The sequence below is a fragment of the Halichoeres trimaculatus genome, unplaced genomic scaffold (assembly GCF_033239565.1).
Source record: "Halichoeres trimaculatus isolate MK-OKI-2021-1 unplaced genomic scaffold, fHalTri1.1 fHalTri1_scaffold_14, whole genome shotgun sequence".
NCBI classification, from domain to species: Eukaryota; Metazoa; Chordata; class Actinopteri; order Labriformes; family Labridae; genus Halichoeres; species Halichoeres trimaculatus.
In genome coordinates, this window is record NW_027437192.1 from 7,519,178 (window position 1) to 7,534,393 (window position 15,216).

General features: G+C 37.6%; 1 protein-coding gene across 1 annotated transcript in view; it reads right to left on the bottom strand.

Annotated features, from left to right (window-relative positions):
• Positions 1–2,614: 2,614 nt before the first annotated feature.
• The window catches only part of nfatc1 (nuclear factor of activated T cells 1), a 62,047-nt gene continuing 49,445 nt past the window's right edge, over positions 2,615–15,216 (bottom strand). The window contains exon 10 of the mRNA XM_074686031.1: positions 2,615–5,034. Coding sequence (XP_074542132.1) covers positions 4,979–5,034 — 56 coding nt within the window. The 3' untranslated portion in view covers positions 2,615–4,978. The remainder of the gene's footprint in view (positions 5,035–15,216) is intronic.

Consider the following 15,216-nt stretch of genomic DNA (forward strand, 5'->3'; position numbering starts at 1 on the left):
AACTGATCACTGTCACTGCTAACCTTTTGCAGTACAGTAACAGGAATATAACACAAGACAATGATGAAGGTTGTGCCACAAACAGTCCTCAGGGCTTTCTTCTTCACTGGATGAAGCACATCTCCCCCTGGACCGGACTTCTTCAGTTCCGCGGCGATTTCGATGCTGCACCACACCATTATGGCCGTCATGCTTACCATCAAACCAGATGGGACAAGTTTTAAGCCCTTCTCTACATCTGGGGGGATAATACCTTTGACTAAAGTCGTCAATAAAGCAGTAGGCAGAGAAACAAGCCACACAGAGCAGGCACACAGCTCCCTGCATCTGTATTTCCTCAGCAGGGGATAAGATGTGGGGTAAATCACCGCAAAGTATCTCTCCAGGCAGATGAAGGTCAAACTCATTGGTCCTCCAATTTCTACATACACAAACAAAAACGTGACGACTGGCATGTGCTTGTTTGGTCGAAAGAACAAGAAGAACAAATGTATGATGGACACAAAGTGTTGCAGGTTGTGGAAGAGGGCTAAATTACAGTTGAGGGTATCTGTAGTCTTCTTGGATTTATAGACGATCCACAGCAGTTTGGCGATAACTGGTTGTCCAATAAGAAAGGTAAGCATGTCAATGAGTGAAAAGATTGCAAGATGACTTTCTTTCATAGAGCACTTATATGTTTTGTGGTCTGCATATGTGCTGTTGTTGTATGCTTGTTCCATCTTCAGAGACCGGTGATCAGAGGTGATTAGAAGTGATCAGGGGTGAAGGAAACAGGCATCTGTAGCTGCTGCTGCTGATGGAAATAGAAAATGTATCTTGAGTACTTTTTTTTCTTGATTTCATGAAATTCAGGTATGAGTAAAACTCTCAGGAAATGGAAATGGAATTTGTAATAAGTGGTATAATTTTGACTCATAAATGCTTGATAATGAAGACCTCTGTGGTATTTTCCCGAACATATCAAAGCAAAACCAGCTGTCATTTAAAATATTTCTGATTTCTTAGGTCAACTCTAAATAAAATCTTTCCAGAGCAAAGCACAGTATTTCAGACTATATTTCAGAAACTGTTAGTCATGTCATCATTTTGGAAAAAAAATACAGTTCAATAATAATCAAATTAAAGCTTTAAACAGTTTCTTGTTTTCAAAATATTTTACATACACTATTATTAGTAGGCCTTTTTGAGGGTATATAAGTCATTTTTACTCAACACTCCTCATAACTCTACTTTAACATACATCCACACACTAAACATATTATTAAATCTATTCTAACATTTAAGACTCACCAAGTCCTGTCTTTCCAGGTTTAGTCGTTATCCAAGTCTGATCAGCAGAGTACTTCGATCTGTGTAGAAATGACACCTGATTTTCCTAAATGCTCAACGGCAGGTGCAAAGCAGCCCGAAATAAACCCTCAAACGGTGAACACAACACGTCCCGATTTTCATTTTAGCCACGGTATTCAACTTTAACCGAGTTCAAGCCGTGACAAAATCAGATTTGCAAATTATCCACGATCAACGACCGGATGACAGACGAGCTGTCCTGTCCTGCAGGTACCACGACCAACCACCAGGTGTCACTGTTCGCCGTAACACAACTCCGCCGCAGCCTCTAACCGCCGTTTGAAAAAGAGCTCAACATGAAGGTATTAGTTACTTTTCTCGATAATTAGGCATAAATATGTATAAATATGATTCAGCTGAGAGATTTTCAATACTATTAAGGATATAAAAGGACCAAACCAAAGCAGGTGAAGCCAGATGTTGAAAGAGTCACATCTTAAATGAATCTGAGATTGTGTCCTCCTGTGAAGCTCCACAGAAAGGCACAAACTAGTAGACACGGTGTATAAATTAACAAAACAATTAGATATTACCTTTTAAAAACATTGTTTGTTAGAGGAACGTTGCCTTCTGATAATATGATAAACCACATTTTTTGTTTTTCTTACAGCTGTTGAGTTTCAGTGTTCAAAGCTAACACCTGTTAGCTCATTTGGTCGTGTGTCTGAATGTCTGGTAACTGTTTAAAAATACTTTGGAGACCTTTCTCTTTAATTTGTGATATGATGAACAACTTGAAAAAATATATTTAAAAAACAAAGCAAGCTACCGTTGATAGAAACCTTTGATTGTGTGTCACTAACCTAATGGCTAGTTCGTATCTAAGCTAGCATATCCAGACTAGTACACATTGAGAATAAGTCTTACCTTCTTGTTTTTTCTTCTTTGTGCCACAAACCATGTGAGTAAAGGCATAACTGTTAAGTTTATTAAATGAATATCGGTTCCAGTAACATGAACATAACTGAGGGATCAATTCACTAGCAGAACCCACTTTATGTGTAGCAGACAACTGTAAGTGCTCACCTGCTGCTTATGCAGCTAATAGCTATAAGCTAAAGGAAATGCAAACAGTGGAGTCACTTAAAAAAAAAAAAAAAGAAGAAAGTTTTAACAGAGAATTTCTGATGTTTTTTTTTTCTATGTTTCCTTTGTTTTAATATTTTTATCATCTAAATTCAGACACAGATAATACACAGATTCACAGATGATAGCAAATTGAGTAAGACACAGATCAGTCAGTGACAGAGATGAAGGCTTATTTATTGACAAACACAAAACAAAAGGTCACAAAGCAGAATTATGAGCTGCAGACTAACAATAATCTCCCCGGTAAACATTTCAGTATGGCTTTTTCAGGCCCTTCAGTTACACGGATTAAGACTCATAAATACATATAAAAACTGAGAACAATGGGTAAGCCTATTCAGTTTTGCTATAATAAACAAAGGAGTAGATAAACCACAGTATTTGGGTAAGCATGTAAAAGAAGTTTGATGATAAACATGAATAAACGGAGCACATGCTGAGAGAATAAATATGAAAATAGAAAAAAACAACCTAAAGAACTTATATATATATTTGTATTGCTGTTCACCGCCATTCTTTGGATGAGAGACCCTCTCATTTGCATTGGTGATTGTTTACATTCTTTGAGAGGCTAATGCTAACTGCATGTTGCATAGCATCCAGGGAAAAGTCAAGCTCTGTTAAAACTGAGATGTTTGCTTCTTTGATACAAATCAGGCTATAATTCCCACAACTGTAGCCAGCTGTTTGCTCCAAAGTTCAGTTTAGTTTCAAGTCTGGGTGCAATTTTCAGATGGAGAGACACAAAATGACTCATCAATATTACGTCATAGTTCTTGAAACTGTTATAGTGCATAAAATAACAACAACTCTACATAAACTTGAGCAACTTGTTTGGAAAGTTCTGCCAATTTTTGCTAACTTCAACTGACTTAAATTGTCTTTGTGCATTAGCTTTGAATGATACCACAGGTTTAGGGAGTAAGTGCTCAGTGTTTTTGATGAAATGAAAATATCCAATCTAACTAGTTTTACCTTAACTAGCCTGAACAAAGTCCAAAGAGAGTGCAGTACAAAGTTTAAGTGAGACTTCTTGGGGCGAATGTTGTTGTTTTTTCTGCTGTTAGTAAAAATAAGTTCAGTTTTATCAACATAACTCATCACTTAAACAAATTTTAAATATTTATATTAATGTTGGCCCAAAAAATTGCCAAGGCTGCAGCTCCAATGGCTACTGTACTACCCTGATGTAAACAAGCGCAGTTGATTGTTGGCATCTTGTCCGTATTTTGATCTAGAAAACGGAAAAAACAATTTATTTACAGGGTGTGGATCTAATTGTGGAAGGAGGACCAATGGATGGTGGTGCTAGCTCTGCTAGCCTTAGCCCTGCTCAGATACCAATCTGACATTTTTTTTAGCTGCAGATTCTGTGTTTTTGCTAAACAGCTGTCTGCTGAGTGTTTTCTTTCCAATAGACTTGTCAAAATTTAAGTTTCCGTTTCAAGAAGCAGAAAATAAGCTGCTTTGGACTATCCCTTTTGAAATAAAGAAGAAAAGACAAAAAATCTGAACATAGTTTTTCTGGAAACGCAATAAAATGACTTAAGAGATATAATTTGGCCCAATGTGATAAATGGTTGATAGTTTCTCTGGATGACACAAAGCTATATAGTCTTCGGCTAATGTACGCTAATTTGAGCTTGTTGTTTGCTTGTTAGCCAGTTTTCTGACTTTGTTTTTTACTGAAATAAATTTACTTTTGGCATAATTAGGCAAAAAGTAAATAAAAATGATCAACTCTGAGTGTTTAGCTAATGTTGGCTTACATTAGCTTGTCAGCTAGTTTTCTAACTTTGACTTTGACTTTTGACATTACTCTGGGTGATGTAAATTGACAGTGAATGATAGTTTCTTAGCTAATATTGGCAAACAGTAGCTAGTTATTAGCTGATCAGGCAGTTTTCAGACTTTGACTGGTCTCTTTTTGTGCTCCTGTTACTTTCCACAACATGTTTCTGTAATAGCCAGTTGAAAACGAACAAAAAAGTAAAAGTTTCTTCCATTACAAATCTGTTACATATCCCTTAGCTGAACATTTGAAGCCAAACAAAGGATACTTTTTGTTTCCAGTTAAAAAGGCACTTCTCTGTTTATCCACCCGCTAAAAAGCCAGATATGCAAACTGAAGCACTACAGGTACTTTATATACAAATGACAAAACTCAAAGGCACTGAATCATTTACAAACTGACATACAAAATAATATTTGGTCCTCTAAAAGCATACTTGGCTGTGGGGATTTGGGACGGCAGGTTTGGTTGCTACATACTGAATTTACATATCTTTAAAAAGTCAGTCATGTGATTGAATCCTCGTATTATTTCCGTGTAAAGGCATTTTATAAGAAAAACAAGGCACGTGTTGGACCCTGGTCATCTGGAGAATACATTTACATTTGTTCTTGTTGCATTTCCTGTTGCTGCTTCCTGCATGCTATAGTCCAAGCATGAAAAGCATGAAGTCCTTTTTTTTTTTTTTGTCTGGTGTTTCCCTTTTTTCTCGTTTCCTGCGACAGTTCAGGTCGTGACGGGAAGCTACGCGTGGCTGTGGACGGAGATGCTGGAGAGGTCGTTTCTGATGATCTCGTTGACTGCAGAAGAAACGAAGAGAGAAGATGATTAGTTGTTGTACTAGTAGTAGTAAGATTGATTCAGTCTTTAGACTTAATACATTATTTTTCACAAGAAAGACATTTTAAACGAACCCAAATCTTTTTGACCCGTCCCCCAGAAGTTCTTGTATGAAGTATTGACTGAAAAGGCAGAAGCAGGATGCTTATGTAGGCCTAGCCTACGTTTATAACAAAATTAACAAAATTAAGCTACCAAAAAAAAACAGATATTGGAGAAAATCAACATTATCACATTATAAACATTTTTTAATTTTCAAAAATAACTTGCAAACACCTCTTAAATCATATTGGGACTTTTTGATTGAAAAGAATTTTTGCACAGCACCTGGAAGTTAATTTAGTTTTGGGGTAAACATCATGAGCATTATTTTGTGAAGAAAAAAGTCAGAAAATTTAATAATTTGTAAATTTAGAAATAATGCATTATTCAATTCTGTCATATTGATAATGTGTACAGCTCTTTTTTGTAAAACAACAGTTGAATTTATATTTGTTTTATATGAAGATCTCCTCAATTCTACACAGTAATACATGTAGAGACCAATACGTGAATAATAGATTATTTTTGATGCGTTATAATTTTAAAAAATATCTAGATTTTGACAAAATTGTAGGGCTTGGCAATATGGCCTAAAATAAAATCCCTGATTTTTTCACAAAAAACTTGATTTATGAATTTTTTGACAATTTTTTTCCCCCAACCTTTTAAAGAAAACAATAAGTACTAATGACAGAGATAACCCAAAACCAGTTTTGTTTTAAATTTATCAAAATATTAATAAAATTAACCTCTTTCTGACTCTTGGAATTGAAGTTTCAGCTCTTCTTCTGTTTCAACAACTTCACTTTGTAGTTTTAAAGGAGGCAGACTTATTTACATTCACATTGGAAGCTGTACCATTGTATACATTTCTGTTCAGTTATATTCTACTTTTAAATTATTTTTTTAAAAAAGGCTTTGTTTTAGTTTAGTTTTATTATATTTTAAAGCTGTAGCCTGTTAATATGTAATTTTAATACAAACAAATAAGCAAAAATAAATGCTATTTATTCTAGTGTGGGCTACACAAAATTCACGCCTCCCTGCATAAGTCAGTGCCTTGGTCTACAAAATTGCCACTGACTTTGAGATTTTAACCTTTAATATTACTTTAATATTTAACATTACTAATCTTAATTGTAATACCCTCATGTATGTCATTTTGATTTCAAAAACCATGAATTTAGTCTAGTTTAGTGTCAAAACTGTTTCATCAAATTGGAGGAACCCAGCTTGAAAAATGCACTAAAATGAAATTCCAAAACAACTAAATCAGAATCTGATGATGCTTCTTAATATAATACCATTTTCCCACTCACTGCAGGATGATGCACCACTAAATGACACCTTTTCTCTCTGCTCACATTAAAGTACTCGGCTCTTAGATGCCATTTTCAGCCACAGAGAAAACAATTCTCTGAGCGGTATGAGAGCTGTTATTTTCTCTGAGTCATCCTAATAGAATCACCCTCAGCCATATCTCCGATCCCCAGACCTCCTTTTTTATTTATCAGGAGAGATGATGCAACCTCCTGCTGTCTCTGCAGGATCCAGGTGCACTTGTTTATCTGTTTTTATCAGCTGTGGTCTTTGGCTGACGCGGAGAGGAGGAGGAGAAGGGAGGAGGAGGAGGTGATCCAAATGCAACTGAGCGATCTGAGCGACACTAAATAAGGAAAATATAATAAAGGAACCAAACTGATGAGAAAGAAAAAGCCAAACCACTTATTTTCCTCTCATTTTTCACCAGTTCTTTACCGCAAAGTTGTTTCTTTCTCTCTAATCAGCCTACAGGTTTGAGGATCAGGCCTTTATTTCAGCTCCTACAAAGATGAGACATGCGCCAAAGGAAAGGGGAACACCCCTGGAGCCAGCTGAGGGAAAGAGAGCCAGAGGAATTCCCTCTGACTGACTGGACGCTTGGAAAAGCAGCCTGGAAACCTGAGATTCCCCTCCGCACAATGGAATCACTTTTTTTTTTTCTTTCAGACGTTTATTTTCATCGCAGGCCTCTCCTGTGTGACCCAGCACTGGCAGAGCCGCTTCCTACAAGAAATACCACTCACTTCCTGTCACAAGGAAGGTGACTGAGTCTACGTGCCTGGCTACAAATCTGCAAAAAAGGATTGTGAGCTTACTCCACATGTGGCTGGAGGCTGCTCTGATAAACAAATGAGGCACATAAAAGTGTCAAAACCCCCCCTAAGTAATAAAAACAAACAAAGAGGAATTTTTTCTTGTCTGAGAAGCAAATCTCTGAAATTCTGGCTGAAGCCTTTTTATGATTAGCGAGCACACAGCGATCTGTGAGACGTGAGGTTTATGCATTTGGCTCTCTGATCTCCTCCTGCTATTAATAAGAGAACAGGGAGATCTCTCAAGGTTTGATATCACATGAACGTGTCGCACAAACACAGGGACACACTGAACCTATTATGTGAGTTTCACAGCGATGTGTGTGTCCCTGTGTGTGAGTGTAGATGTTGGCAGCGAGGAAGCTGCTCGTCACAACAGCTCTGACATTTATATTCAGGCGATCTAAATCAAATAGGCTGGATCGAGCTGACGACCAAAGAAGGAAGAGCTCATCATCTATGTTTAAAATTTCATTCTTAAAGGGGCAGTCCGGCAATTAAAAGACAAATGCCAATAGGTTTGTCTGCCAGAGGGTGCAACAACAAGGGTGATTATTTCACTTGTGCATCTCTGTGGACATTTTCAGGTGTGTTGGTTTGTGGGAGGATTATTATTCACGATGGATAAAGTTTGTTTGTGTTTTAATAAACTGCCTGAGCAAATGATTGTGATGATGTCATTTGGGTTTAAGCTTCTGGCTTTGAGGCTACAAGTGCTCACCACACAGAGAGGGTAACGTTACATAATGCTCATGGTTGCATCATGGGAAATGATGTTTATATTACCTAACCTTCACAGTGCAGTAGGCAGCCTCGTTATTTCAGGCCTCTTTCTCACAGCTTTTTTTTCTTTTATCAGCCTAGTAAAACAAGTTAGGGAATTTGTGTTTGGTAGATGATGTCTTTGATGTAACAACTCCTCTTAGTAATAAATCTTGTACCCTTGAATGGAGCCAGTAGAGCTGCTGAAAAATTTGTCAAATCCCCTCTTCAGCCAAAATGCATTGTTAAAAGAAAGACATAATCTACTGAACATATAGTGCCTTACTTTTTGTCTGAAGTTTATAAATGTCTCTTGTTTGACTGTGCTTACCTGTATGCACATGCAGCCAAAACTACAGAGGTGTCCTTTAAAAAAACAAATCTGTGGTCTTCTTTCTAGTTTCAAGTACCAAGTTTTTTAACAGTCCCAGCTTTCACTGTTTGCTTCATGTCTTCAACTTTTCACACCACACTTCTTGTCTCTCATCTGCTTTTCTTGCCAATATTAAAAAAATTCTGATAAAACAAGTTTTTATTTTTCCTGCAGCGATCAGACTGTATAATCACCAGTAGCACTTTAATCAACCCCATTAATGCTGAAACTCTGTCTTCTAGATATGAAACAACTTTTTTATTACTCTGAAATTTAAGATGTTAACATGTGTAAGACCCCACCACCGTGTCATTGTTCTGTGTATGGTTTTAAGCTCCATTCTCTTATCTAATCCAGAAGTTCTCAACCTTTTTTTTTAGTGATGTACCCCCTGTGAAATGTTTTTCTTCTGCCAAGTACCCACTAACAAGAGCAAAGCAGGTTGAATAAATGATGATTGATTGAATAAATGGTGTTAAAGGAATTTTGCTTGGTTTCTATTTTTTGAATATACATTTTTTAAATCTTGTGTACCCACTGGAGTGCAATCAGTCACTCTTGTCAGTCAGAAGCAGAATTTCCAACACAACGACAAAAAGATCGAAGAGATCAAAAGCTTGGCTTCACTTTTACAGTAAAAGGATGCTAACAAGACAAAGTGCAATTTGTAAAATGCTGTGATAACACGCAAGGTTAGCAACACCACCAATATGTTAAAACATTTTCCGTCACATGCCGTTTGATACCAAGAGTGTAATTCCATACTTATTTACTTATAAATTCATTGAACTGTTGTTGACAGAAAAAACTTGTAAAGCGGATTTTTTGTGTAGAGAAAATTCAAAAGGGGAATCGATAAAGAATCAGCTTGATAAGCAAAATTGATAATGGTATTGGTATTAATAAAATCTTAACATATATCCCTATGGACATATTTTGTGTAGTTGAATTGTTCTGTACATAATTTTTAAGTTACACTTTTCATATTATTCTATCTTTATGCTCTTATTGTTAGCACTAATCACTGTTTGTTTGCTACTGTTATTCTGTAAATCTCTCCATTGTGGGACGATTAAAGTATAACCTTATCTAATCATATGTTATGTCTGAGTTCTGATGTGTGCTTTTCAAAAACCAACGTCAGATCTGTAGATGCTGTTTACCTCTAAGACGTCATTCAGGGGGTATTCAATGCACTTACAAAAAAGAAATCCATGAATTCTACCACTGGTATTAATGGACTTCTGTGATCCTTGATTCCACTTTTATTTGATTGAAGTGTAAGTATAAACTTTCTAAACACTGTAAAAGTATCAAAATCAGAGGTGTCAAAAGTATTCACATTCATTACTCAAGTAGAAGTATAGATACTAGGGTTTGGTGTATGTCTTTTGAAAAATGATGAGCTGGAGTGAAACAGGAGTAGCGAGGCTATTTTTAAAACATGCAGAGTAGAAAGTACAGATATTTGCCTGAAAATGTAAGGAGTAGAAGTAAAAAGTTGGCGAAAAGATAATTACTCAAATAGAAGTATAGATACCCACAATTTTTACTTAAGCAAGGTAACAAAGTTTTTTTACTTAGTAACTTGACACTTCTGATCAAAATACGGTATGAAAGAGTTAGGTGAGTAGTTATTTCAGACTTTCTATGGCATAAAGTAGGTTAAGTGGACTTCTTTCAAAATAAAAAATTTTATCTTTGGGATAGGAGGCCTGTAGGGAAGGAGAGTAGGACACGGTGCCTGAGAGAAACAATCCTCTCAAACCTGATGATTTGATTTTGTATTTGAAACAGGCTGTACATTTAAAGGGTCTGCTACTTTAAAAAAACTGCACTTTTTCTGCCTCTTTGCTTCTATAATAAGTTAAAACATCTTTACCAAGACAAAAAGAGAAAAAGAGTTTCAAACTCGGAGCACCCCGGCAGTGAAACTCTCACATCCATCTGCTGAGGCTACAACGTTTACTGTTTATGCGTCTGTCGTCATGGCCCACTTTTCACTGCACCGTCACTTTTGAAGGGGAGGATCTAATTGAAAGAGAAGTCAATCTATTGATCTCTAAGTGTGTTTACAACAAAGCCCTGAAAATAGATCCAGCAGCAGCAGCAGAGTGACATCTGTGTCATGTGCTCTGTGCAGACATCGATCAGGTCAGGAGACAGAGGAGGGACAGGGACTCTTTGAACAGCAGCTAAAACCAGAGATGATGAACTCCGGGTTCATTCACAGAAAGTGGAGTGGTGTCGGGCAAGATTAGAAAAAACAAGATATGAAAAAGAGGATGCTCAGCACCCAGTTTTGATTGGTTTCAGCTGAAGAATCTGACTTTTTTGTGCTTTATTTTGTCATTAATGTTCAAGCTTTAATATGTAAACTGGACTCAAAGCACTTCAGAGTATTTGTTTGAAGCTTCACTCAGGGTGTGGTTTGATATGAGGTAATCCAAGAACTGGTTTCCTGTCTCATGGAGGTCCACAGCAGCTGGAGCGGACTGATACAGCTCGACTCTGCAGCCAGGAAACTACAAACAGACGAGGAACTCCCAAACAATTAGCAGGACGGTGCTGTTAGCCTCATTACGGCTCTGAACGCGTCAATGTGATCCCGCCTGTAATAACACAATACTACAGAGGAAGTGATCAGGCCGGAAGATATTTAACAACCTGTCTGAATCAAACAGCTGAGAGGCCAGAGCTGAGACAATGAAGAGGGGGTGAAAACACCACGATCCCCCTCCCCCTGTCTGTTCGCTGCCACGTCAAGTCCAGGCCGCAAGCCACGAGAAGTTCTTGGCCCGAGTGATGAAGCTCCTACTGGGTTACTGCAAGTCAGTCCCACAGGGACGTCCTGGAGTTCACCACGGATTCAGGAGATTTCTTTAAACCAGGTGATATTTCACAAGAAGAATGGATGAAAAGAAAAGGCCTAAAGCAAAACCAAGAGATGCAGGATTGTTGCATGCACCAACAAACATCGTTCACAGAAATATCCGTTACAACTAGGGGTGCAACAACAAATCCATAAAGTCAATATAATCGATGTGTAAAAGCATCGATAACGTTTTTCCATAACTGATGCTCTGAACTGTGCCATCACTGTATTAGTTTTTCTTCAGTTTATATGTCTTCTTCCTTTTTGTCGGATTATTTCATGTTAGGCTGGTAGCTGAAGGTGCATTACCGCCACCTACTTGACTGGAGTGTATATTACATGGGCTGCGGGGCTGTCTCAAGCGGCAACCTCCGGTCTAAGAATATGAGACAATGTGGAAGTGCTAAAATCTGCTGTTTCTCGAGTGTTCGCTTGAGGCTGGCTCTGGAAGTACCAGAAGTCACATACACACCAAGACAAAAAAGCAGTTTTCAAAGCAGAAATTAACCTATTTACAGCCTGGTTCGAAAACGTCTCCTGTCTGAGTCTCTAATTTTAATATCAGCACACACTGTACGTGGGGTGAAGTTTTTTCTAACTCGGCCGTTCAGAGGATATTAAGATCCCAATCTCCTCCAATAAGAGGCACAGCTGAAGGTCACGTGACCGACAGGCGCCCTATAGGTGCAGGCGAAGCCCTTGCCACTACCAATATGGCCGCTATAGCTGATGTGCTTCATTTTCCGTTTCAGAAACAGACGGGTGACATCAGGGAGACCACATTCATGTTTTATACAGACTATGGGCTGTATGCGTCACATGTAAACAGATCATCCTGGTGGAGGAGAAGCCGTGCCGGCAGGTGAGGGAAGCAAGTAAACATGCAAATAATAGCAGAGCCGGAGAAAGCGGTTCGTCTAAAAATTCCAGAGTTTGGGAGTATTTTACGCTGAGTAAAACCACACATTGTGTTAATTGACAAAAATGACCTTGCATGACACAGCAGTACAACTGCAATGACCCAGCACTTATAACGCAACATATTGGGCTCATCGATGAAGAGCCGGGGAGCTACAAAATCCCACATACACTCCTTTTTGAGTTGTGAAATGCATGGTATGTCTTAGAGGACTTTTTATTAAATCGTCACCCTGTTTAAAAACCACGAGGAGTTCATTAAACCAACGTTAGCATTAGCGTTAGCTGCTACAGATAGTGTTAGGGCAGAGGAGGTTTGACCTGCAGGTGAAAAGACTGAGGACACATTTTTATTTATTTGCCTTTTTGACCCACTAAGCTCTTAATCTGATTACATAAAAATATATTTTCAATAACAATATATTTTCTATTATTAAGCCCATACTGTTACGTCATTTGTTAAACTTTATAAATTTAGCATCTGGTTAGCTTAAACTATGTTAAATTTGTTGTTTCTTTGTATATATCTTTAAGCAAACAAAAACGCATGTTTGGCTTTGCAAATTTGACTATTTTTCATTTTATCCTTTTTTTTCATGGTTCATCAATTAATCGGAAATATAATCGTCAGAGTAATCGATTACTAAAATAATCGCTAGTTACAGCCCTAATTACAATGATACCTACTATGGCTAACAAGGCTACTAACATGAAGGAGCTTAAAGTGGAAATTAGAGGTGCACTGATCACAATTTTCTGGCCGATTACCGATCTCTAAAAAGCCTGACCTGCCCATGCCGATTTTTATTTTATTTTTCTTATAACTGACAGCATATACCTTCAATGTTCTAATCTGATTTTATTGAAAATCATTGAACTATATCTGTGAAACCATAAAATCTTTATGTTTTAACTTAAGCAACCAATAAAGTGTCCTGAGTTTTAGGTCTCAGAGCAAAAAGCAACAATAGCTGGCTGTCAGACCTTCCCAGAGGTATATAGATCAGTTATATATGTAACGATGGGCTGATCACCGATCCCCCAAATATAAGGAAATCAGCACCGATTCATTGGTGCATGTCTAGTAGAAATGTTCTTCAGATATAAGGAGCAATTGTGAACTTCATATCTACACCTCCACTCCTTATCATCAGGGTCCAAGTTCATTCCGACCCTCAAACACATCCTGCATCCTTCCTTCACCTCCACCTAAGTCTAAACTCAATCAGCAGCAGTGAACCTCATTGTGAGGTGTCTTTAATATTTATGCAGACTATAACATGATACATGCATGACTCAGTGTTCAAAACTGCTTCTTCTTTCATGCTATGGCTGCTGCACAATTTGAGGAAGAAATCCAGTTTTTCAGAGTATCAATCAAAAGTTCACTCAGATTCTTTTCTCATGATCCCGGTCGTCTCTGCTCGTCAATTGTGCAGACCTGACATCTAACAAGGCCACAACACACCATAAAAAAGCCTTTCGTAATGCTCTCTGGCTCAGCTCTGACTTCAAAACACACACGTTTTGCTCATGTTACCTCACCGCTGACCAAAGTCTTCGCCTCACTACCGTGCAGTATAACGTACGGCTTTGGCTGCAGACTCGCTCTGAGCCAAAGGGAAGCATGCAAACCTCTGAAGTCAGCAGGTTTTATGGCCTGGTGGCCGGCCTCCATCTCCCCTCAGAGTGCAGAGCGTGCTCCCTGCAGCCTATAGCGCTGGCTCTGGCTCGGGGCCAGACGGCACAGTTCAGACTTTCCATGAGCAGACATGTTTGTAACCTCTCCAGGGACGGAGGGTGAAATGTGAAAGGGTAAGGGCTGAATAAACACAGATATGAGCTCTGATTTTAGACAAAAGAAGAACAAAAAAGTTCCGGTGTGAGATCACAAACATCCGGCTGGAGCTGAATTTCTCCTTGGTTTGCTTTGGGGACATGGCCCTTTTGAAAGTTGTGGGTACCTTCAATCATAATTGGCTACTTTTGCCGTGAGGGACGGGACTTAATTTCAAACAGCTTGAAGTGCCCAAAGAAAGGAGCCACCATATCAAAAATGATACCAATGAAGTAGCAAAGAGATGCAGCTGAGGCTCATTGTGTTGTCATCCTAAAGGGATGCTCACCTCAACCTGCCCACCTTTCAGGAAAATAAGCCACGCCCCCTCTGAAACACCTGATTTTAAACACTTCTTAGCTTCACATGCATTCAAATAAGATAAGATTCATGTCACTCTTCAGTTTGCAATACATAAAGGGTACAGAGACCAAAATCTTTTTTTATGGAGCAGGCTAAAGGTCTTTGCACACCAACTCCATTTTTTTTGTCCAAAATTGACGCACATTACAAAAGAAACTGGATCTCATTTCGTTGAACTGAATATGCATCACATCTTGCAACAAAGCTCACAAACTTTTATTTTAAGATTTTTGCAATTTTTTTGTACATTTTTTTAAAACACTTCTGACATTTTTTCAAAGTAAGAAAAAACATCAAATACTTTTGTTGAAGTTACATTTTTTTGCACAATATTTCAACTCATTAAAAAAAATGTTAATTTTTGAAACTACAATTGTTTAAATGTTTTTGCAAATTAAAATTTGGGCAATTTTTTTGGAATTTTTTCGCACATTTTTCTTGAAAAATTTTGTAATTTTTTTTATAAATTCTAAAATTTTTATAAAAATTTTGTTTCATAAACTCTGCAAATCCATGTTATTTATGATGTTACATTCTTTTTAAAAAAAAAAATTTAAAAATATTTTTAAATTTATTAAAAATAAAAAATTAAGACATTACATGTCCAATTTTATAAGCACAAAAAATATGGTTTAGATAATTTTTCACTATTTTTTTTTAACTTTGTTTAGAGTTTTATTACCCTTTTGTCTTTTTTTGTAAATATTGTGTGGCTCCTGAATGACTCCAACCCAGGTGAGCTGTGGCAAAATGGGTCTAATGAAAGTAAAGGTTGCAGACCCCTGGTGTAGAATATGAGTCAATAGGTAATAATGAGATACAAAGGTCATTTCAGCT